The 24,917-nt window shown below is 32.6% G+C and overlaps 2 protein-coding genes and 1 long non-coding RNA gene across 6 annotated transcripts; 2 read left to right on the plus strand and 1 right to left on the minus strand.

Moving 5' to 3' along the window:
- Positions 1 to 14,718: 14,718 nt before the first annotated feature.
- Positions 14,719 to 15,454, minus strand: LOC104732839 (uncharacterized). The gene is made up of 2 exons (XR_758986.3): positions 15,337 to 15,454; positions 14,719 to 15,241 (listed from the first exon to the last, which is right to left on the minus strand). It is a non-coding gene; the product is annotated as an uncharacterized LOC104732839 (long non-coding RNA).
- A 16-nt stretch (positions 15,455 to 15,470) lies between these two features.
- On the plus strand, positions 15,471 to 17,602 carry LOC104732840 (thaumatin-like protein). Its single transcript, XM_010452434.3, has 4 exons — positions 15,471 to 16,221; positions 16,304 to 16,531; positions 16,698 to 16,924; positions 17,196 to 17,602. Exons 1-4 carry the CDS (start codon positions 16,161 to 16,163, stop codon positions 17,448 to 17,450), a joined length of 771 nt encoding a protein of 256 aa, XP_010450736.1. The 5' UTR covers positions 15,471 to 16,160; the 3' UTR covers positions 17,451 to 17,602.
- A 273-nt stretch (positions 17,603 to 17,875) lies between these two features.
- LOC104732841 (putative syntaxin-131) lies at positions 17,876 to 20,713 on the plus strand. Of its 4 annotated transcripts, none has more exons than XM_010452437.3 (13): positions 17,876 to 18,074; positions 18,503 to 18,553; positions 18,648 to 18,731; positions 18,829 to 18,935; positions 19,083 to 19,132; positions 19,307 to 19,412; positions 19,527 to 19,615; positions 19,695 to 19,768; positions 19,845 to 19,887; positions 19,979 to 20,039; positions 20,137 to 20,162; positions 20,241 to 20,318; positions 20,419 to 20,713. In XM_010452437.3, the coding sequence occupies exons 4-13, from the start codon at positions 18,893 to 18,895 to the stop codon at positions 20,554 to 20,556; spliced, it is 708 nt and encodes a 235-aa protein (XP_010450739.2). In that variant the 5' UTR covers positions 17,876 to 18,074; positions 18,503 to 18,553; positions 18,648 to 18,731; positions 18,829 to 18,892; the 3' UTR covers positions 20,557 to 20,713. The 4 variants fall into 4 exon arrangements, with proteins under 4 accessions (XP_010450739.2, XP_087334569.1, XP_087334570.1 ...); XM_087478444.1 differs by having other exon boundaries at positions 17,916 to 18,061; XM_087478445.1 differs by having other exon boundaries at positions 17,917 to 18,074; positions 19,083 to 19,213.
- The last annotated feature ends 4,204 nt before the right edge of the window (positions 20,714 to 24,917 follow it).

The following is a 24,917-nucleotide window of genomic DNA, read 5'->3' on the forward strand; positions in this document are numbered from 1 at the left end:
TAGTTGGGTGAACCAATGTTTAGAATACTTAAATGTCTTCCAACAAACCATTCAATAAAAGTTAAGTAAAAGTACGTACAAGCACCAACAAAAATTATAAAAACATCTGATTAAAAAACAATGGACTAATTTAGAAACTTCTTCTCATGGAAAGAGTAAGAATCATATATATAAAAGTAGAGTTTCAGTCTCTCCTTATTGGTCCACTTGGCAATGCAATTCTAACAAAAAAAAATATATATTAATACACAAATTTAAAAACAATTAATTTTCACATTTAACTCACATAATATAAAACTGAAATCTTTATAGCTTCTCCCTATAAATTATGCATTAACTTTATTTCTCCACTAAGTTGTATTAATCAATTGTATTAAAACAAAACAATAAATTAGAATTGTAACTCTCATTTTTCTAAATATAATTTTTCATCATTTCTCTTCCTATAAATACTCATTATCTTATTCTCTTAGTCTATCACTCTTTCATTCTCTCATCTTCTTCCACTACTCTCAAATCTCTTTTTTTGTTTTGTTTTGTTTTGTTTTGTTTTGTATTTTTTTGTTATTGTTGTTGTATGGGTTATAAAAAATCAAATCAAATATCATTGTAAAAGCTTAGTTTTAGAGTTTGTATGATATGTATATCTTATATATTTATTTTAATCTTTTAAAATGTTTATCTCCATTTTCTATTTTATATTAACATCTTATACGTCATTATTTTCATACTTCCTTACAATATTCACCACACAATAAGATCATAAAGTTGAAATGATCTATATGTAATTATCTATTATGTCTCTGGTTATCTCACATATTCATGTATCATTTTTAATAATTTATAAAGATCAATATAATATTTAAAGATCAATATAATTATCCATTTATCTATTTATAAAGACTATTTTGTTTTGTGATTCAATTGATAAATCTGCAGAGATCAATATAATATATATATTTTCTTTTTATGATTTGAGGTTTTTGAAAACAAAAAAGAACATAATTAAACAATTGGTTTTTGTGTCTTTAATCAAAATAAAAAATGATCCAAAAACAAAACATATTCAACTGGAACTTAAATATAAAAATAAAATATAATTTTTAAAATATCATTTCACTAAATTCTCTAAAGATGAAACCATTAGTATGAAATCTAGCACTATAAATTAAATTGATTAGTGAAAACCAAAAAAAATATAAGTTATCTTTGGGGTTTTAAAAATTATTGAGATTGAAGAATTCAAATAATTTTATAAGAAAACTAATTTAGTTTGTCACTTAAAAAGTAATATTTTTTATTTTGAAATATTATGTGGAAGTGTTGAGTTTATATCAACAAACAACCAAATCATGTGAATTTTGATTCAGCCACTTGGTATTCCTTTTATTTTAGGTTATAAAAAATTAAAATATTTATTTATAATTAAAGACATGTAACTGCATTTAACTAAAATGTAACTCCTATCCAATAATTGTACATTAATTCATTCCTCCTACTAACTTATTTATCTTTCAAGAGAAAAAAAGTTTGGTTAAATTTTCCTATTTTTTATTTATTTTGGTTGGCTAAACTTATATTCATATTTTGGTTGGTTAAATTAATATATTTCTCATGTAAAATTATTGTTTATAATATATTTCTCATTTCACATTTTAAAGCAATATATCATATATATAAAAGTAAGGTTTTGGTCTCTCCTTATTGGTTGATTTTCATTTAATGTTTTCTAATTTTTATTTCTTTTTTTATTTGCTTTCTAATTGCTTTAAACAATATTTAAGACCCAATAAACACAAAACATTTAACTCACACATTAAAATAAAATTATAACTGAAAATAAAATAAATTATGCATAAATCATATTCTACCACTCAATTTTATTCAAACACAATAAATTACTATTGTAACTCCATAGTTCTAAATGTAACTTCCATCATTTCTTATCATATAAATAAGCATTCTCTCAATCTATCATTCTCTCATATTGACATTCTTTTACTATCTTTTTTTCACATTCTCTCATTCTCTTCTACAATACCTCAAATCATTTATTCATTTTTTTGTTATTTTTGATTTCTTATTTTTGTTGTATGGGTTGTAAAAAACAAATGAAATATCATTGTAAATTGTTAATGCTAAATTTTAATTTTAGAGACTACATGATATATATTTTACATTGTTCTTATTTTAAAAGATTTATCTCCTTTATCTAATTTGGATTATTATCTTATAAGTAATCATTCTCTCCTCCTCTCCCACCAATATCAAATGCTGTTATATCTCATATGTGTTGTAAGAGTTTGATTTTATATTTTAATTTAGAAAGTATTATATATATATATATATTACATTGTTCTATTTTTTAAAGATTCATCTCCATTATCTAATTTGGATTACCATCTTATAGTAAACATTCTCTCCTCCTCTCCTACCAATATCAAATGTTGTTATATCTCATATGTGTTGTAACTTGTAAGAGTTTGATTCTATATTTTAATGTAGAAAGTATTATATATATTTAATATTGTTTTCAATTTTTATTTTATTTATATAAAAAAATATTTCTTTTATATTTCTTGCCTTTCTAATCTATTCATAATTATTTTTTAAATTTGCATAATTAAATTTAAATTTACATATGTTGATTTTAACAAAACAATCAACTTTATTTGAGAATTAGATGTTCCTATTTATTTTTAAACGATCAATGTGTAACATATAAGCATTTTGTCTTGCAATCACAAGTTTCATTTCCATTGCTTAACTCCATGGTTAAACTATAATATATGTTGTCCTATTTGTAGGAATAACAACATACTATTTAATTTATTTAAAAGATCAGATGATTAATCGAAATAAACATTTCTCCAAATTTTATAATTCAATCAGTGAGTGTACTTATTACTTTGAAAAACTTTTACATTGAAGTTCATAAAATCATATAAGAAAAAATACTATGTCACTTCAAAATTTTGGAAGGAAACACTTGGTATTCCTTTTTAAAAAAGTCAAGACACATATAAAAATTTATTAATATTTAACTCACTTTAAAGACATTAAAGGTCATTTAACTCAAAAATAACTTCTATCCAATAATTTCAAACATTCCTCCCACAAATAAAATAAATATGAGAGAATTTATAGTTAGCTAAATTTATGTTAACTATAAATTCTCTCATATTTATGTCCCACAAATATATATGTTCAAGATTGTATTTAAATATTACATACTTTTTTAGTTAGCTAAATTTATAGTCACATATATACAATATATATACATAAGAATTTATATTACTTATTAACACCATAATTCGACCCATTATTTGCTTAACTCAAAATTGGTTTCAAAGCCAACTAAAGAAAAACAGAAACGATCTTATTGATATTAGACCAAAACATGGGCATACAAACATAATCACTTACACGGAAGATAATTATTTTAAAAAAATAACTTATTATTGCAACATCAACATATTAAGGGTTTACATAAGCAGTTAATTAGAAAATCTATAATACAATAAATGTATTGGAAACAATATCAGTCAATGATAAGATTAGATCCTCAAAAGCAAGAAACAACATCTTCATAATTCATAAAAAATAAACGCCACAATTATACACATCTAAACGAAATATAGTATATAAATAAAAGTGACGGCAAAACCCGTATATGCCTAATTAAAACGAAATAATACAAAAGAGAAAACGAAAAAAGACAAAAAAAAAACAAGAAAGTGTCAACTACACCACAACCCACGCGTTGCGTGGGGAAGCACCTAGTTTTTTTAAAACTAAAATTGGCAAAAAAAAATAATACCAAAGTAAACTAGAAAAAAGGAAATAAATAAAACAGTAACAGTCAAATCCAACGTGAAAAACAAAAAGCAAAGTGATTTTTTTTGTTAAATTAAAAATAAAGAGAAAAAAACAAAGTAAATAGTACTCTCATAACTGATAACAAGAGAATTGAAGTCATGCAAGTATACTAATCTACGATTGTCACTCAACTAACTCCAATAAGCAACATTATAAATGTAAAATGTGGCTCAAGGCCAATGCCTAGGAAATCACTAGTTTTTGAAATTACAAACTTATAAGATTTATTGAGTATTATATTTTCTTTTGGACATGATCCTCTGAAAGATCTAGGAAAGATGCGAGAATCAATCATAAACACATATGTTGTTGGGATAAGTACTTTCAACGGCATCATCAACCCTCCCGGAGGACTTGATAACGGTGTGGCAAGGTTCTGTTAGCATCCTACGTAAAACTAATATTATTTAGAGTATATGTAGTAGATAGCACAATTTTAGAAAGAAATTAAGAAACTACCATTTGACCAAATAGTAGTCAAACTATACAGTATAATTGTCTTCATCTTCTCCATAATACCCCTTTTTCTTTTTGAGTTCAAGGATACAACAATTTCAATTTCTGTTCATCTTCATCCTTTACCTTTTTTTTTCTCTCTTTCTCACCATTAATTCAAAGACTTTAATTAACCTTGAACTACAGTCATGAAGACCAACACCACCATCACTTCCTCTCTCTTCATTTTCCAATTGCTCTTGATTCTCCACCTTCTTTACCTCTCATATGCTATCACCAGTAGTGTCATCCTAACTCTCTACATATTTATATGTGTGTTTTCTCTTCAACAGTCAAAGATCTTCATTTTTATTTCACTGAATTTCAAATTTTCTTGGAATCTCCGTCGGTTTTTGTTTTTATAACATGCATCTTTTTTGTATTACACGTTATTTATTAAAATCACACGTAATGCTGATACATCTTTTGTCTTTTGTTTGAGGATAGTTTTGATTTTTCACATCACTGAAAAATGGTAGTTTCTAAAATTTTGTGACTCAATGGTATTTTCTCAATTCTTTTTGAATCTAGTGGTAGTTACTAATATTACCCTATTATTTATATGTGTATATTTTATTAACATTAATTTAGTTTATAAAACTATTTTTTGCTCATATTTTGTTCATATATTTATGATGTCGTACATACATTATCTTAAATTATATATTGTATTAGAAAATCAAATTAGTAATTTTCATATTGCTAATAATATATAGACTAAAGCATTTTAACATAATCAAAACACACTTCAGTCTGCTCACACACGCTTCATAACTAATTCTTCCAGTAAAACAAGCCAAATCACACAACAAACATTCAAATCTTAGAAGCGAACGAGATCATCTCTTTGTAGAAAATCTCGACCTTTTTGGAATCATTGTAGAGTTAGTAGTAGTAGAACCAACATATGATTCAAGTATACAATACCTGTTGATATATCATGGTTTTTGTGGTTTTTAACCATGATATAAGGAGTCTTTTAGAGTCTTTTGATGTGTTTTCTAGGATGTTTTGGAGTCTTTGCAGGATTTCTAGGATTTTAGCACGATGGAGCGAAATGGAGCAATTTGGATCGTTTTGGAGCATAAATCTCGGATCAAAGCATGAGCATCGATCGACACCAAGATTTGGAGCATCGATCGACACCCTCTTCAGACGATGAAGAATCACAAAATTGGAAGTTTTACAATTCTGCCCCAAAGTCTTCCATAATTGCAACATAAGTCTCTGACGTGTTTTAGGACATATATATATATATATATATATATATAGTTTTTAGGTTTTTGCAAACCCTTAAGTTTTATTCTACCAAGTTTTATTTTTTCTGCAACCCTGAGAGATTTTTGAGAGCTATTGGAGAGAGATCTGCTTTGTAGAGAAGAATTTCTAAACTCCTTCTTACTCTTTTAATCTCTATTGCTTATTATTCAGAAAAGATGTTTTGTTCTTCATTGATTATGTTTGAGTAGTTTGCTTGTTAGGTTTAAGGGTTTTTCACAGGGATTTTATGAATTGTTAGATCTGTTTAAGTAGGATTCAATATCTATCTAGATCTTCATCTTAGGTTGTTCTTCATATTAATTCTTGATTGATCACCTAGAATTAATACTTTAAGAAAATAAATTGATATGAGAATATAATTGATTTTCCTGATAAAACCTTTTGATGAGCAAAATTACTTCTTGCAAAGAGATTTGATTAAGTGATTTTGTGAACAATCTAAACCTGTTTCTTAAGGCTGATTTTTAACTTAGAATTTTACAAGGAGATTTGGATTTTCTGGTTTTAAATTTAGATATTATTTGCAGTGAGAACTGATTTAATTTACAAAAGTGTTTAGAGTTCTAGATCTGTTCTTAATTGCTTGAATCCTAATTAATTGATTGATTTAATATTTCATAATTTCATGAGAAATTCCCTAAGCCTAGTTTTTTGATCCATTGAATTTACAACAGCTTTTATTTAATATTTTGCATTGCTTTTATTTTAATTCAATTTAATCTGTTTAGCATAATTGAAAACTCTATAATTTATTGTATAGTCTTGAGTCCTTGTGGAATTCGACCCCTAAGTACTGCAGTGATCTCTTAATTTGAGAGAGTAGCTCTAGGGATTAATTTGAGCATATCAAATTTTGGCGCCGTTGCCGGGGACTCTCTAATCTACCATTAGATTTGAGTTTTAGATTTTGTCTAAATTTTTCTTTTTATTTTCTACTTACACGTTTTTGTTTTTCTTCTCTTTGGTGTTTCAGGTGCATGCCTCCTAGACCTCACACAAGGAGCAACAAGTCTGGTCCTACTGTGAATTTGTCAAACCAAGAGTTGGGAAAACTTGAGCGTGAGAACATAAAAGCAGCTAAATCTCTGAAGATGGTTAATACGATCATTCTGATGTGTGATGAGGCTGGTGTTTTGAGGGATCAAGAGGGCCATTTGCGCAATGAGCAGGGCCAAAAGCTTGATGCAGAAGGAAACGTGATTGCTGAACCTGTTGTCAACGAGCAGGCTGTCGTGAATCAGCAAGCTATCGTCGTTGATGAGCCAAACCTTGGTGTCAATCGACACCAACCAGGTGGCATTGATCGACACCCACCTGCAGCAGACGGACGTGGAGCTGCCAACCACGTCCAGAACCCAGTTCGAAGACAGGACCAAAACCGGGATCTGATCAGGACCATTGCTGACTACAACCGGGCTGATCTTGTGTATGAGAACCGGTCTGCAATTGTTCCTCCACCATTCCAGAGGAATGACTTTGAGCTGAAGCCTGCTTACTTTATGGGAATCAGGGACAGCGGTTTGGAAATCAGCAAGGCAATAGGCCTTACAGTGGGAACTCTTCAGGCTACACTTCCAAGCCAGAGTATCAGCAGCAACAACAGAACAATGGCTATACAAGGACATATGGGAACTCATCTTATCAGTCTCCACCTCCTAAGAATTCTTCAGAGAGTAGAATGGAGGTCATGCTTGAGCAGCTTTTGCAAGGACAGGAGCAATTGACAGTGACATTCAATGGGAAGATTGACAATGTCTACACTGAGCTGAATGGGAAGATTGATGCATTGAATGTTCATGTTAAGAAGCTGGAGATTCAAGTTGCACAGACTGCTGGGTCTGTTAAACGGCAAGAGAGTGTTCTTCCAGCAAGAACTGAGTCAAACCCCAGACATGCTTGCAATGCCATATCAGTGAGAGATGAAGATGATGGTGAAATTGCTTCTGCAGAAAAAGAAGAGAAATCGACCAATCTCTCAACTCCAGATGTTGGTGTCGATCGACACCACCTGGGTGTCGGTCGACACTCCTCTCAAACGAACCCAGAAACTGAAAAATCTCAGGTTCCAGCTGCTGAAAGGGTCTACAAGCCTAAGGTTCCTTTTCCCAAGCCAAGAAAGTCTAAGCAAGAGATGGAGGAAGCTAGATGCAAAGCAATGATGGACAAGGTGATGATTGAGATGCCTTTAATTGATGCAGTAAAGCTTTCACCACCTCTAAAGCGGTATGTGAAGAGAATGATATCCAATGGTTTGAGCCCTGATGAAGGAGCACTTCTTACAAAGGATGTTAGTGCAATTCTGTTGAACCAGCCTGTTCAGAGGAAGAAGGAGAGAAAGCAGGAGGTGGTTGTCTCTAAGGAAGTGAGTGCAATCATTCAATGTAGGACTGCTAAGAAGTTACCAGATCCTGGAAGCTTTGTTCTTGATTGCTCAATCTCTGCAGGAAGGTTCTCTCACTCACTCTGTGATCTTGGTTCCAGTATCAACTTGATGCCATATTCTGTTGCTGTGAGACTTGGGATGACAGAATTCAAGCCAACTCTGATTTCTCTAATCCTAGCTGATCAATCCAGAAGAACTCCTGAAGGTGTTTTAGAGGATATTCCAGTTAAGGTTGGGAACTTCATGATTCCCACTGACTTTGTGGTGCTGAAGTATGATCAAGAACCTAAAGATCCTCTCATCTTAGGAATATCTTTCTTGGCTACAGCTGGTGCAATCATCGATGTGCAGAAAGGACACATAACACTGAATGTGGATGGTTTGAGTATGAGTTTTGAGATGGATAAACTGAGGAGAGCTCCTACTATTGATGGACAGACTTTTTCTGTTGAAAAAGTTTCTGCAACACGAGCATCAGGCTCAGTGTCGATCGATGCCACCAAGAGGGTATCGATCGACACCCCTCCACGACCGCGACAAAGCTTGTCCAAAACTGATGCTCCAAGTCAGAAACCTGTTCCCAAACAAAAGAGTCATCAATCCACACTCCAGAGCCCTCAGGTAAGGCCAAGGTATGCATCTTCTTCTCCTAACTTCCTCCTATCATCAACAAGAATTTCAAAGAGATAAAAACTGTTTTGCAGTTAACCAAGCCACGAGATTATCGTAGAGCGCTTGTTTCTTCTGTTGATGATTTTGCAGGACAGAAAAGATACCCTCCCATACCTAAGTCCCGCCCTGGTCCTGTTCCTAACATCCTTGGCAAGCCTCATGCACCTAAAGCTTATACACCACCTTGGATGAAGAGGACTTCAATGCTATGTTCTGCTCCTCCGGATGCCTGAGCTCCAGCAAAGTCAAGCTAATGACTGAAAATAAGCGCTTAGTGGGAGGCAACCCACTGGTAGGATTTTCTTTTTCCTTTGCTTTTCATTTATATTTATTTTTCTTTTGCCAATCTTAGGCTTGATAACACTAGGGACAGTGTTGTTTAAGTCTGGGGGAGGTTAGTTACTAACTATGTTTTCTGTTTTTGAGTTTCAGTTGTGTCAGTCAAAACCATAAAGTTTGAGTCAAATTTTTCAAAACTTTTCTTTTTGTCTTTGGGAATTATGATCTTGATTAATGATTTCTCTTATTTGGCTAACACTCTAATGATTATTTGTTTATGCTTGATCTCAGAACTGAAGCTTAGAAAGACTATGAGCCTTATCAATAATCCTGAAAGCCCTTATTCAATGGATATCTGATTGATCTAACATTGTCTCAACTTTTATCAGGATTTTAACCGGACTTAATCTCTTACTTTGGGGTTGGAAATCAGTGGACTAGACTTCTTCGTTAGGCCATACAAGACAGTGCAATTTTTCAAAGTATGTCTCCCCTCTCTCTCCCCTTCAGTGCTTTAAAAAAGAAAAAAGAGATTAAAATATTAGATGATTTTGATCAGTTTAGAGAGGTAGGTAAATTACCTGTGACCTCAGTATTCTACTCTTGAGTCAAATGATCACACAAAGCTTGGAAGCGAGGGGTAGGTAAATTACCGATGACACCAGTATTCGCTTACACCTTTGATTAGAAGAAAAAATAAGAAAAGAGAAAAAATTGGAAGTGAGAAAAGGGAGAGGAAAGGAGATGTAAGAAGAAAGTCTTGGCCTGAAAAGAGTCCATATGCCACTGTTCGATACACCCAAGGTAAAAACTCACCTGTACTTGCTTTAATTTATATAATGAGATGACAATGGAGATTTTAGAGATTCCAAAGGATTGTGGGATTTGAGTAAGGAATGTTGATGCTTATCATGGTTGAGTATAAGAAGTAAGTTCTTGAGTCAGGTAAATGAAGAGTGCAAATAAAGAATAATCTGCAATTGTGCGAGTTCCCTGTTTTCAAACCTCTTTCACAGGTCTAAGTTTATGTTTTGCTTGAGGGCAAGCAAAGGCTAAGTCTGGGGGAGTTGATATATAGCATGGTTTTTGTGGTTTTTAAACATGATATAAGGAGTCTTTTAGAGTCTTTGATGTGTTTTCTAGGATGTTTTGGAGTCTTTGCAGGTTTTCTAGGATTTTAGCACGGATGGAGCGAAATGGAGCAATTTGGATCGTTTGGAGCATAAATCTCGGATCAAAGCATGGGCATCGATCGACACCAAGATTTGGAGCATCGATCGACACCCTCTTCAGACGATGAAAAATCACAAAATTGGAAGTTTTACAATTCTGCCCCAAAGTCTTCCATAATTGCAACATAAGTCCCTGACGTGTTTTAGGACATATATATATAGTTTTTAGGTTTTTGCAAACCCTTAAGTTTTATTCTACCAAGTTTTATTTTTTCTGCAACCCTGAAAAACTTTTGATGAGCAAAATTACTTCTTGCAAAGAGATTTGATTAAGTGATTTTGTGAACAATCTAAACCTGTTTCTTAAAGCTGATTTTTGACTTAATATTTTACAAAGAGATTTGGATTTTCTGGTTTTAAATTTAGATATTATTTGCAGTGAGAACTGATTTAATTTACAAAAGTGTTTAGAGTTCTAGATCTGTTCTTAATTGCTTGAATCCTAATTAATTGATTGATTTAATATTTCATAATTTCCTGAGAAATTCCCTAAGTCTAGCTTTTTGATCCATTGAATTTACAACAGCTTTTATTTAATATTTTGCATCGCTTTTATTTTAATTCAATTTAATATGTTTAGCATAATTGAAAAACTCTATAATTTATTGTGTAGTCTTGAGTCCTTGTGGAATTCGACCCCTAAGTACTGCAGTGATCTCTTAATTTGAGAGAGTAGCTCTAGGGATTAATTTGAGCATATCACCTATACATACCATAAAAGCTAGCTTGTAAGTTTCAATCTCCAATGTTGTTGATTCTTTCCTTTTTCCACATAAATAAAATTAGTTTTTGCAACTTTTTTTTTCTTCTTCAATTAGCTTTCGTAATTAAGAAAGGGAAATATATAAATGTGTTTTCTGAAACGATTTTATTTATTTATTTTTAATTAAGATTTTATGCAAACAAAAATGAGAAAGAATTAAAGAATCACACAAAAAAAAAGTAGGGAAACTTAAAACGAAACTATGGGCCTATTATACTCTTTAAGCCCGTCAAAATTGAGCCCAATTCATTTCAGCTTCGTAACGGTTACTAAAATTTAGAGTTTTGTCTTGTATAAGAAGAGATTACGATTTAACCCTTTCGGTGAAGATTCGCTCACAATTGCAACTCTCTTCCGACGCTCTCGTTTCGTTCTCTTTCGCTGGAGCGATACCGAAGATCTTCATCGTCTTTGCAAGGTTTCGTTTTTTTTTTCTTCACGATGAATTTATTTAGGGTTCTTGATTACGCATAACCAAATTCCAGTTTTTGTGTTTCGGTTTTGGATTTTGGTAGTTTTGAATTTGTATTTTTCTTAGAACCGAACCCTTTTTTCAAAATCAAAACTTTGATTTTGCATTCTCGTCAAGCAAATTCCAAAAAGCCCTCTTTTTCGTTGTGCTATTCATCTTAGGGTTTATGATTATTTTGTTTCGCGAAAATAAAAAATCCCTCTTTTGAATTCGTGTTTTATGTTTTTATTTGGGGATTTTTATATTCGTGATTTTAAATTCGAAACCTTTTTTTGCAAGATTCTAAGTTTCGATTGATTTGTAAGAAGGGAAAGAAACTTCTCTTTTGATTTTTGCTTCAGATTTTTAGGGTTTTCAAAACTTGTGTGTTTCAATCTTAGGGCTTTCAGTTTCAAGTCTTTGTATTTCTTAAAAAGTTTCTTCGGTTTTAGTTTTGTTTAAAGTTTGATGTTTTCTTTAAACCCAAAAGAAAGGGACTACACATTATATGATTGTGTCTGTCCGGTTTCTAACTTGGGGAAATTGTCCGATATCAATCTGCTAAGATCAGTCTTTCTTTAAGACTTGAGAAAGTTCAATTCTCTGCTTAAACTATATGGAGTACAAATTCAATATTCTGCAAATTGATGGAGAGTAAAAGTCCTTTAAATAAGGCTTGTTTACTGGCTGGCTTTCTAAAATGATTGGAAAGCGAGTATTGTCTTGCTGGACTGGAACAGCTTGACATAAACTTCAGTCTCTGCTAAGATCAGTCTTTATTAAGGCTTGGACAATGATGTCCTGAGAAAATTCAGTTATCTGCTTAAATTATATGGAGTACAATTCAATATTCTGCAAATTGATGGAGAGTAAAAGTCCTTTAAATAAGGCTCAGTTAATGGCTTTCTAATATTGGAAAGCTCAATTGTTCGACTGGGGATAGTTTGCTGGAGCTGGGACAGCATGTTTAACATTCAATGTTCTGCTATAGAGAAAACTTCAGTCTCTGCTAAGATTAGTCTTGTTAAGGCTTGGACAATGATGTCCTGAGAAAAATTCAATATTTCTGCTAAATTAGCCTTTGTTCAGGCTTGGACAATGATGTCCTGAGAAAAATTCAATATTTCTGCTAAATTAGCCTTTGTTAAGGCTTGGACAATGATGTCCTGAGAAAAATTCGATATTTCTGCTAAATTAGCCTTTGTTCAGGCTTGGACAATGATGTCCTGAGAAAATTCAATATTTCTGCTAAATTAGCCTTTGGTAAGGCTTGGACAATGATGTCCTGAGAAATTCAATTCTCTGCTGAAATTATATGGAGTACAATTCAACATTCTGCAAATTGATGGAGAGTAAAGGTCCTTTAATAAGGCTTGTTTAACGGCTTTCTAAACACAAGCTAGATGTGCTTGTAGCAGAGATTAGTGTCTCTTCTTTTGATCAGGTTAGTGTCTCTTCCCTCGTTTAAAACAAGGTATGATTTTGATAATATATTCCCTTGATGGGTTTTGAACTTCCTTAATTGATTACGTCTTTTGATCACATAGTCTTTTATATCTGTTATGAGTGATTAATTATTCAATCTTTTTTAGCTTCAGAAGACCAAGAACTGGAGTGTGTACATGATCTTTCTCAGGTTCGACTTATCTCCCTCGGTTTTCAATGTCATTGTGTTATTGGTTGTGTTGTGGGAGACTAGCTTTTCGGTAACTTCTGGTGCACAACAGGATTAGCTGAACGAGCAGGTATGTTTTTGAATCTTATAACTGTTTGTTTGTAAGAAATAATTTCATCTTATAAGATTTCTTCTCTATGTTTATGTTTTCGCAACTTTTTGTCTCTGAAAAATAAAACTTTGGTTTCTCAGGTACATACTTCTCGATACTCAATAGCATTAGTGGTAGTAAGGTACATCCTCTGTATATTTTGCTTGTCGTGCATAGCAGGGATAACTTTTTGTAGTAGTAGTAGTAAGATGACTTTGTCTAAAGGTTTGAGTTTAGACACTATAAGGGTAGTCAAGAATGCTATCTCGTGATTTTTCAATATCATATATTTCTTTGTGGTCTATCATCAATATATGTATGGCTAATACTCAATAGTTACACCAATAAAGCTCAGTTAGGGGAACTTACCGCTTGCAATCCCCTGATGTATTTTCTTCACATATATATTTAGTACCATTTGGCATTTGCAGAATCAAAATTTGAAATTTTGTATGTCTTTCTTCACATTTGTCTTTGGGCTAACAAATTTATGGCTTTATTGCAGAAAACATAATATAGTTTTCGACCCCTTTTCAAGCATGTAAGTATTTGAGTCTTGAATCTAGTTATTCCTGCAAGTTATGTTTATGTCAAAGACTCTTAATCGTTCAATGTGATATGGTAGTTTATGAATAAGGAATCTTTGGTGTACATGAATGATCTAAAATATTAGGTAAATGTTAGTTTTCTCTTTTTAAATTATATTAGTGTTGCTTCTGTGTTGCTTGTTGTAGTAAACAGTGATATCCCCTTAATCAGAGCTGTAATTCATATATTCTTTATGTAGCTGCAAAAGTTGAGATCTCATGATTTTTTAACATCATGTGGTTGCTTCTTTGTCTTTACTATACTGAATGAATATATCAAACTTGCAGGAACTATGTGTGTTATTATCTCCCCAAGTCCATGCGACACTAAACTACTCACTTTGTCATCTAAGACTTGCCTTTGAACAACAACATTGTGAGGTATCTAGCTATTATATTCACCTCTGGTACAATTTTGAGCCTTAGATATTATTAAACAAAAGTATATAACTACGGTATATGATTTTTATATCATCAGAGGCATGATTTGAGCTTATGCGGTGCACATCATCTTCAACACTCCTCTTTCCAAGTACGTATGTATGCATTTGATTCCTAAGTTTGCTTGTTACGTACATTTGAATATGCATGGATTTTTGATAAATTTGAATACTTTTGGCTTTAGAAAAGCAAAGGTTTGGTTTCTTTCTCTTTTTGGCTTTCAGTTTTAGTAATGACTTGCATAAGTTCAACTTTGTGATAGGTAAAATGAGTTCGGTTAAGGTTTGACAATGAGTTTTTTTTTTTTTTGTTTCTCAGGTGGACCGTTTGCTTTAGGATTAAATAAAACCTCAATTAAGCTGCTCCGGTGCTCCCACAATCCCACATCTCTAATGCCAACACTGATACAAACATAAACGCATTACACGAACATCCACATACACGAAAAAACGTAAACTTAAACATAAACGCATTACACGAACATCCACATACATTAAAAACATAAACTTCAAAATAAACGAAAATTTTGTGCCCACACTGATACAAACATAAACACGTTTCACGAACACATACAATAAATGTAAGCGCAAACGCAAACGCAAACGCTAATACTTAAACACAAATGCAAAAGAAAAAATGAAGATGAACTGATTAAGTCGTCAACTAATCAGTCAAAGAAAGTGTTAGGCACAAGACATAATTGAGTTTCTTTTCTTGGTAATACACACATTCACATTCACATACATCAGAATTAGAAACGAGTGCTTTGCTCAATCTACTTTGTCTCTCAAGATCAAACTTCATCAACAGGTTCAAGTTTTGACGGTTAGTAAACTTGATATGACGACGTTGCTAATGACTATGAGAGCCAGCAAGAGAATGAAGCCTATGATGTCTTGTGGTTTCTCTCCATTGCTTCCTCTGTAATAAACCACCCCTTCTTCTCTGTCTTCACCACATATGACTCCTTCAATATGGATACATCAATGGTTCTTGACGTATCTTGTTTCACCTGGAAATCACATTATCATTATCTTTACAATCAAACATATGGTTGAGATTATAAGATACAAGTGGCCACAAATAAACATAAGAGCAACGCAAAACCTCTTGTTTGGATGGAACGGTGTGTCGATGTTCCCTGGTATTTGTAAAGATTGAAATAAACCACTCCAACCTGATTGTGAAATTGTACCTGGTTGTGTGAAGGAAGCATCAAAAGTATTAAGTACAATAGATGAAATCAAAATATACTAAGACAAACACTAGCTTCAAAGTTCTTATAGACATAGTGGGTCTGGCCTGGTTTTAATAAATAATAAAAATTAAAAACACCACTTGAACAAAACTATAAGTTTCGGGATAAACTAGTAAATAGTTGTAGATTACATAATTATCACGAAAATTATCAATTATTTAAGTATGGTCGTAGATTACATAATTGATAATACTAGTAAATAGTTTTTTTTTTTTTTTTCCTCACAAAGTGAGTTCTGCAAACTCATGAGAACTCTATCACTAATATGAAATTACCTACTTATATGTTTTTAATTTCTTCATATTAATTAGAATTGGGCGTATTTGTTATAATAAATTTTAATTCCCCCATTGTAGAATTCGGGTTGATATGCCCCAACGATAAGTATCCATTTACCAAAAATAATTCTTGCATTTTTTTCATTGTTCCATTGATTTTCGTAAAAGCAACACATTTACCAGTCAAAAGTTCTTTAGTATCATCGGAAGCGATCAACTCCCTTGTCTTAAAGGATCAAACCTTAACTTACCTACCCATAATCCAATCTTAAAGCATAGTTTAAGATCGAAAATGACATGATTTTTTTAATTTAAATCACGTCTCTGCTCACTTATAAAAGCTCCATAACTTGTATCGATCAATATGGAACGGTTTAAGTTACAACTATATTCCAATGAAATTCTACTCTACCTCCCTGTTACAACTTTTCATTATATCGAGTTGTATTTTGTATGGTAATTTTCTTCCTTATTTTCTATCATATTGTTGGTATATATATTTTGATCTTATCATAACTCTGATCGCTGCTATCAATAGGCAAAATTACGAGTCATGAAGTAACATTTTATGTGCAAAATAAATGTTCATTTCCAATTTGGCCCGCTGTTGCCCCAAACTCCGGCCATCCGGTACTAGCCTCTGGTGGATTTTATCTGCCATGTGGAGGTATTAAACGCATCGATGCTCCTTGGGGTTGGAGTGGTCGTATTTGGGCTAGAACAGGCTGTGACTTCACCTCAAACTGGAAACAAGCTTGTGAAACAGGTAATTGTAGTTCTTACAAATAACTCTTTTATTCAATATACTATGAGAGTTTCATATAGAATATTCAGTGTTCTGTTTCTTTTCTATATCTCAATGTAATATGTTTATGACTTGAAAAGGGGAATGCGATATTGTTGAAGTATTTTTGAATTACAACGAAATTTAGGTGATTGTGATGGACATTTGGAGTGTAATGGATTGATCGGAAAACCGCCGGCAACACTTATTCAAATTGCGGTACAAGAGGATAAATCTAAGCCGAATTTCTACGATGTAAGCCTCGTGGACGGTTATAATCTCCCCGTGGCCGTGAACTCCAAACCCACATCATCCATATGCACCATCTCAGGCTGCCATAAAGATCTCAAAACCACATGTCCTGAAGAACTACAGGTGACATTATTTTTGTTCAACCATTAGTTTCAAAATCAAATCAAAATGCTCAAATCTAAAAAAAATCTAACATTCTGAAAGTAGATAAGATTAGTAGTTCGACTCACTATCAAAATGATGAATATCTGAAATCCACCTTACGTAAAGAGACGCGATATTGCTTCAAAATGATGAATATCTGAATTCACCTTAATTAATACTTGCACTCATTTGAATATAATTTAATTATAATCTTTGAAGTTTTGTTTCGTTTTTTCCCCCTACTTTAAAGGTTTTGAACGAAGAGGGACGAATCGTGGCGTGCAAGAGTGCATGCTTAGCGTTTGATAACGACAGGTTTTGTTGCCGGAACGCGTATGGAACACCGGAAAAGTGCAAAAGAACTACGTACTCCATGTTGTTTAAAGAAGCTTGTCCCAGTTATTACAGTTATGCCTACGACACACCTCCTCCTTTGGTCACTTGCTCCGCCAAAGAATATTTTATCACATTTTGTCCATCAAGTTGGGGTCAAAGTTCCACGTAAATATCCATTTTGATACCATTTATTATATCAAAAATCAAAGTATGACTGTATTTCGTGAACGTGTATGGTTTGTATAGTTCGCTTAGATTCTCTGTTTTTCTCATTATTGGGCCTTTTAGCTAAATAATACAGGATACGAGTGAGATGTATTATTGACCGGTAATTTTTTTTTTTTTTTTTCGTCTATTGACCGTAAATTAAGGCGTACTACATTACATCAATATTAACAAACCTAAGCCAAACTTAAAAAGTACCCAAAAATACATAAAATTGATATCTATGTTTTTTGAGAAATTACCTAGAATATTACATAAAAGTAGGTTTATTACTAGACTAACACGTTGAGATTTCTGTCTTACTAGAATAACACATAAAAGTTTGCAAATTACTTCTATATCTGAGTTGTGTGTTTTATTACAGATAATGCCATTTACATTTAAAATTGTCTTTGATTTTCAAGAGATAAGGAACACAAAAATCTTCAAGGATTGATTCCTGATTTTTTGATTCTCTTAAATTTGGGTTGGCAAAAAACATGAGATTGATTCACTTTCTAATTTGATTCATCTTCTTTAACTAAAATCATGGCAAAAGAAAGAAAATTATCAGAGGTGGACTTATTCTGTAGGTTTACTGTTCACTTTCTCTTTGAAGAACAAAGTTGTAGATCTAGTTTTTATTTTTTTTCTGGGAATAATTTTTTTTCTTGGGCTGGGAAAATTTCAGGGAGATCTTCTTCGTCTCTTTACTTTCGTTTCTCTCTCCTACTTTTTTTTTTCTTCACTAGGCATCTTGCGAACTACACAAGTTTTTGCTAGTTTACTACTACTATTTTGATTTTGTTACATTTTTTTTTTCTTTTGACATTTTGATCGAAAGCTCTTTTTTTTTCCTTCTCCAGATTAACGCTCTCCTCCATTTTCTTTTTCATTTTTGTAACAAATTTTTAATGTTGCTATATCGACGCAAACTATTTTCTGGTAATTTCTCTTGATGTTCTTCGTCAAGTTCTGAGAAAAATTTCTCGGTTGTTTGTGGTTTTTGATTCTTAGAATCGTTGAAGCATTGTAATGGCGACGAGAGAGCAAACAAGTCAGAGAGAGGTATGTATCTTTTTTTGTGTGTGTTCTTCTTATAAATCTATATGGTTTTGACTGAGGACATATAGGTCTGTTTCTTTTTGATTCTGTGGAACAGGTGGGCTTTGATTGATTTATTTGACTCTCTCTCTCTCTCTCTCGTTGATTCAGAACACAATCGTCGCCAACGTGCTTGCTTAAGGTAACAACATAAAATGGTTCTACTGATTTGATCGATGACTTTGCTTTTATTCTTGGTTTCAGTTACAATTTAATGGTTTAATTATATTGTGAATCAGGTCAAGGAGATCATCATTGAAGGTAGAGAGCATAAACAACTAATTCCATAAACGACACCATTCTATGATCCAACTTCCACGATGCAGAAGAAGAAGAACACCTCCAGGTTTGATTTCATATCATCCTTCACTTATGTATGATTATGTGTTATTATTTGTTCCTTGTGTTGCTTTGAAATTTGTTAATGATCAGTGTTTCTCTTCATATTAAATTTTGAAAACAATTTGCTTTAACTTGGAATTTTATTGTGTAGGGACCTGCGACGAAGTGGAGTTTATAATGATGCTGGTTGTTCCTGTTCTCGTATGTCTGGTTTAGCCTTATTTTATGATTTTAAACTATATTTCTATGTGAATTCATTAGCTCTCTGGTTTCTTCAAAATGGTAAAGCTTTTGTATCCCTCTGCAAACTCTTCTCAATTCGTGTTACATGTGTATGCCGCTTATTGAGTTATTGAGATCATATCTCATGTCCAGGTCCAAGAAATCGAAAAGCAATATGAGAAGCTTGACAAGCATCTCAAGAAGCTTCAAGGGGCACACGAGGAGACGAAAGGCGTCACTAAGGCTCCTGCTATGAAATGTAAACCTTAACGAGTTCGAATTGGAAACTCTGACGCATGTTCTTGATCGTTGATTTAGAATCTTAGATGATAAACTGAAACTTGGTTCCTATATTTTTTTGTCTCTTCTGCAGCAATCAAACAGAGGATGGAGAGAGATGTTGATGATGTGGGAAGAATTTCTCATTTCATTAAAGGAAAGATCGAAGAACTGGATCAAGAGGTTAGGGTTTAGAGATGTGTTGCATCTGTTTTTATGATCTATTGTTCATCTTGTCTCACACTCAGATTGATTTCTTCAGAATCTGGAGAACCGTACTAAACCGGGTTGTGGGAAAGGAACAGGTATAGACAGAACAAGAACAGCCACAACTATGTGAGTTTCGCCTTTTAAAACTCAAGAATGGCTATGTGTATCTTTCAGTCGTCCTTAACACTTTTTTCTTCGGCAGTGCGGTGAAGAAGAAATTTAAGGAAAATATATCTATATTCCAAGTAAGTTTAAAGAAGGGCTTTAAGCAAATTCTGAAAAAGTTAAAAGCTCTCTAAGAAAGTTATCCTTAGCTCTTATCTTTGTTATCTGCAGACTCTTAGACAGAACATTCAACAAGAATACAGAGAAGTTGTAGAGAGGCGTGTGTTCACAGGTTTGAATTGAAAATCTCTCTGAAGATTCAATAGTTCCATTAATGATCTTCACAGAGCTAATTGTTTTTCCTTGTTCTAATGCTTGACAATGATTAGTGACTGGCCAACGAGCTGATGAAGAGGCAAGGACTTAAAAACTCTAATTTTATTGATTAGAATCTATTGAATCAGTTCATGATAGTCAATTTCCGGGTGTGTAGATAGTTGATAGATTGATCGAAACTGGAGACAGTGAGCAGATATTCCAGAAAACGATCAGGGAGCAAGGACGAGGACAAGTTTGTAACTAAGTTCCCGCACTCATCTGATTACCTCCTGTTTAACAAGACAACTATAACGGGCTCTACTCAAGTCAGGTTATTTGCTGGCTCTGTGCAGATAATGGATACGCTGGCCGAGATTCAGGAACGTTATCTCTGTTCTAAAACCATGGACATCCTTATTCTTCTTATCATCATTATCATTACTGTTATCTCTGTTCTCAAACCATGGACACAGAAAAATGGTGGTGCCTAAGGTTCTCTTCTCTCTCCCTGCTTCAGGAGCTTCTGTATACAACAATATATATATGCATATGTGTATTCATCATATCTCATACTATTGACCTTCCACTATCACTACGGAAATGATGTATTCTTTTGACCGGATTAATGAATTAACTATTTTCAGTGAACATCTCAGCCTAGTGAATATGAATGTGAATCAGGAGACAGCAAATGTGTATTAAAACTCTGTTGAAATATACCTTTATCTTTTATATTTGTAGTGTGTCAAAACAAATCCAGAAAAACTATTTTAGAAAAAGGATAAAAGAAACCTTAATCAGATTTACAAAGATGAGAAAAAGAAGAGAAAAAGATACCTCCAACTTCACATTTGCTTCAAAGGAAGACCTCAGAGAAGGATGAAGCATAACGGGCATCCTTTGCTGCATAAGTTGTCCGTCCTTCGATGCATAGGGCGTCTGGAGGCAATACTGATATCTTTGAGAAAGTTTTGACGTATAATGAATTTGTAAAATATAGATTCCACAAAAGTTAGTGAACTATAAGATGCATGATCAGCTACAATTTACGGAATAATGAACCCAAAAGAGTAAGAAGTTTATCTGCATAAGATGCATGATCAGCTATATCGTTCATTAAAACGGATTTATGGACACTAAGCAAAAGAACGTTATGTATGTAAACTAATCTCAAGAACGTCATATGTACGTACACGTTTATATGTACGTACACGTTCGATTTTAGGTTTAATGAACCCGAAATTACCAGAATATCCTCGTCTTCTACCTCTAACATACGACTGAAAACCCTAATTTTCCCTGCCTCACTTTATTTTTTTTACGACTTATGTCTATTTTTTTGGTTTCACTTGTGGGTTTTTTACTCAACTATTATAGATTTTCATCTCAACATCTGATTTCTAAATTAAAAACCTATAAAAAGTGAGTTATATAGATTTTCGAACAGATATCTAGCTCTTCCATGGATGAACCCAGAGGAAAGATTAACGAAACAGAGTAGGAAAAAGACGTCTGCTACAAACATTATTACATGAACACCATAGATCGGAAGAACAGCAAACGTGTTTAGATCTACCTCCAATAAGTCTATCGCAACGCTAGACTGTCTTTGACAGCTCAAACAAATTCGTGTTATTCTGGTAAGACTTTACAGCTGTCAAAAATGCTTACTAAATCTACCACGGACAAGAACCTACCATCACACTCCGAAAACTATTTCAAAAAAACAAACAAGTATACCAAAAATATCTGTAAGGAGAGAAGGCTGTCGCAAAAATCTGTCGCAACAGGCCATTAGTCTACCATAAATATCTTCCCACCCTTTTACGTTTGCTGCTACACGCGCTAAAAACAAAAGTCTATCATCAAAGGGAAATTTCTCTACCAACTTATCTACCGAATCGATTTCATGTACGTCCACCGATAAGTGTACCAACACTACAACTAAGTATACCATCTACAGTGACCGACAAGTGTACCAAGACTACAACTAAGTGTACCAAAAATATCTGACGTACACCTTTAATCAGTCCACGTGTATAAATCTACCATCAAAGGATCGGTAGACTTAGTCCCAACTTCCAATGTTTTTTTTTTTTCTAATGGCATTAGCCGTAATTACGTTTTTTCTCAACACTAGTTTCAGGGGTAGTATAGGTACAAGATGTTAGTCTAGTCATTACAAACAATTGTATGTTGCTTTTGTAATAAGGAAGCTTTTATGCAATATTCTAGTAACTCACCCATGTTTTTTTCTACAAGCTTTTTTGTTTTTTCTTCAAATTTCTAAAACTTATAAAGTCAGACCGCAATACAAAAAATCCTATAGAGACCCTTTTGAAACTACTTTTGCGTCGATTTCACGTCTGAAAGCTTATAGTCGCAACCTTACAACTCTAAAATATCGTCATAAAATGGTCGGTGAGTTGCGACTATATTAAGACTAAAAATTGACTACACAGATAGTCACATAATCTTCGCAAAATGAGACTTATTAGGGGTTGTTTCATAATCAGAAACTAGCCTCACTTACGGTTTTCCTTGCAACTAAATTGGGACTCACTTGCTTCACTTTTAAAGAATTAGTCTTTAAATCGTCGTGAATTAAGACTCAACAGGCAATCCCAAATTAGTCTCAATGATACGACTGCCAAGCTTTGTCACAAATTTAAAGTGGTTGCGAACAGATCGACATCGCGCCTTAGTCTTTAATATACGACTCTTTATGCCGGTATTTAGTCCCTTCCCTTATATAGTTATATACGATGCTATATTTACGTCACCTAAAATCATCTCCAATAGTTTTCTCTATTTTTTTCTCTATAATAGAGGATTTCTATAATAGAAATCAATTTTGCTCCAATGTGTTTCTCTATTTTTTCCTCTATAAAATAATATTCCAAATAAATTTTATTTTTATTTTATAATTAATACCTTTTATTTTAAAAAATTGCAAACTAACCCATTTTACTTTAAATTTTGTAACACTTTCATAAAATTATATTTTGCAAATAGTAATCTCAATATTTTAGAATAAATATTTATACTTAAATTTATATTATTATTTCTTAAAAAATACTTATTTTTTTATTTTGGTCATAAATAAAAGAAATTAAAGATTAAAAAGGACTATTTTACAAATAAAATATTTCACCTCTATTTATAGAGGAGAAAATAGAGTTCCTCTATAAATAGAGAAAAAAATAGCAATCTTTATTATAAAAGTGAAAATAGAGTACCATCGGAACAAAAATTACTCTTTAATAGCGTATAGAGGCAAAAATAGAATACCATTGGAGAGGCAAAAATAGAGTACCATTTAAGTAGTATTAAACTATGATGTTTTTTCGACCGTTATTTTTTATTTTGTATTTTTTATTTTTTTTTATTAACTCAGAGAGTAAATCCCCAGACCTATGGAGGGGTCTGAGACTAATCTCTCTGGGGAAAAGGCATCCCACGAATAAGGTCCCTCGGTTATGCAAATGGGCCATAAGCAATGAATCCATACCCATGCAACCGTTATATTTGCAACCAAATATTAGCAACGTCTTAAAGTATTTGCAACCAAATATTAGCAACGTCTTAAAGTAGTTGCAAATAGAGATTTTCTGATTCTTTTGAGACGCTTTTGGTGACCGCAAACAGCATGATTTCTTATATATGTCATTTGTTTTATAAGTTTTATATTGAAACAAATAAAACGACAAAATCTTTCTCTTGTTAGTTAAGTTAAATAATTCTTGGTCATGCGCCCATGACATACGTATTGCTCTTACGTTAAAATGCACAATGTCTGAAAACACTATAGTTGATTAGTCTATTTCAATTTGAGTCAAATAGTGCTTTTAAAATTTTTATGCAGAATGAGAAAAAAGTGATTCCTCATCACGAAGCATATGGGATTATGGGATATAGTACTACTTTACTACCCATCAGGCCAACACAAAGCATATGTAAGAAATTTAATGAGACGTAACTGTAATTCATGTAAGTTAGAGATTTAGATGAAAAAAAAAAAATCAATTTCGGGATATGTATTTTTATATGCAGACACATTTGTTCTATAGTGTAGCAATAAGCAAGCAAAGTTTATTCTGTACACATTTTTATCCTCGTAGTACAGAGTTTCGAAGACTCATCAAAGATTAGTTTGGAAAAATATTATAACTGATATTTTCAAACTTAATAAAAACATATTGAAAGTTTAAAATAACACATACATGGATTGTATGACGCGACATATTACTGCAAAAATAAAATATTGTATTTTTAATTAATTCTATATTTCAATACAGATTAAAATCAATAGTATAAGAATGTGGAATCAAATTGATTTAATTAAACAAAAACCGTTCCACGTTTAATCCTAATTTAAAACATTTAAACCAACTTCCTTCCGGTTCATCGATTACAAGGTTACTCCTTCGTTCTATTTCATAATTTTCACTTATATAATCAAAAAAATTTCCTTCCATTTCCATGATTTCACTTACCAAAATAACTTTACGACATCAATATATACTCAAACAACTTAATATGTACTAGATTCGGACCCGCACGTACGTGCGGGGTTAATTTCAAAAACTAAATTTGTAATCAAATTTTTAATATATAATGTATATATGGATTATTTTTGCAAACCTATTTTTAGTAGAGTTAGACTTTCGGATAACCCGTTCAGGTTAGGATATTACCCGATCAAGTTTGGTTAAACGGGTTTAGAAAAATAGAATCTAGTAAGTATTTTTCAATATATGGGTTCGGTTTAGTTCGGGTACTATCGGCTTCGGGTCAGTGCGGGTTACAAATTTGAGAACCGATTAGTACACCGAGTACCCAAAAATAATGA

The sequence above is a fragment of the Camelina sativa genome, chromosome 12, assembly GCF_030686135.1.
Source record: "Camelina sativa cultivar CO46 ecotype springtype chromosome 12, ASM3068613v1".
NCBI classification, from domain to species: domain Eukaryota; kingdom Viridiplantae; phylum Streptophyta; class Magnoliopsida; order Brassicales; family Brassicaceae; genus Camelina; species Camelina sativa.

Bases quoted from the DNA above. Each gene is read 5' to 3' on its own strand.
- LOC104732840 (XM_010452434.3), top strand. From the start codon at position 16,161: ATGAAATTCTACTCTACCTCCCTGTTACAACTTTTCATTATATCGAGT. The intron at 16,222-16,303 runs GTAATTTTCTTC...TGCTATCAATAG, and splicing joins ATCGAGTTGTATTTTGTATG to GCAAAATTACGAGTCATGAA. The intron at 16,532-16,697 runs GTAATTGTAGTT...AACGAAATTTAG, and splicing joins GAAACAAGCTTGTGAAACAG to GTGATTGTGATGGACATTTG.
- LOC104732841 (XM_010452437.3), top strand. From the start codon at position 18,893: ATGATCCAACTTCCACGATGCAGAAGAAGAAGAACACCTCCAG. The intron at 18,936-19,082 runs GTTTGATTTCAT...TTTATTGTGTAG, and splicing joins AAGAAGAAGAACACCTCCAG to GGACCTGCGACGAAGTGGAG. The intron at 19,413-19,526 runs GTAAACCTTAAC...TCTCTTCTGCAG, and splicing joins TAAGGCTCCTGCTATGAAAT to CAATCAAACAGAGGATGGAG.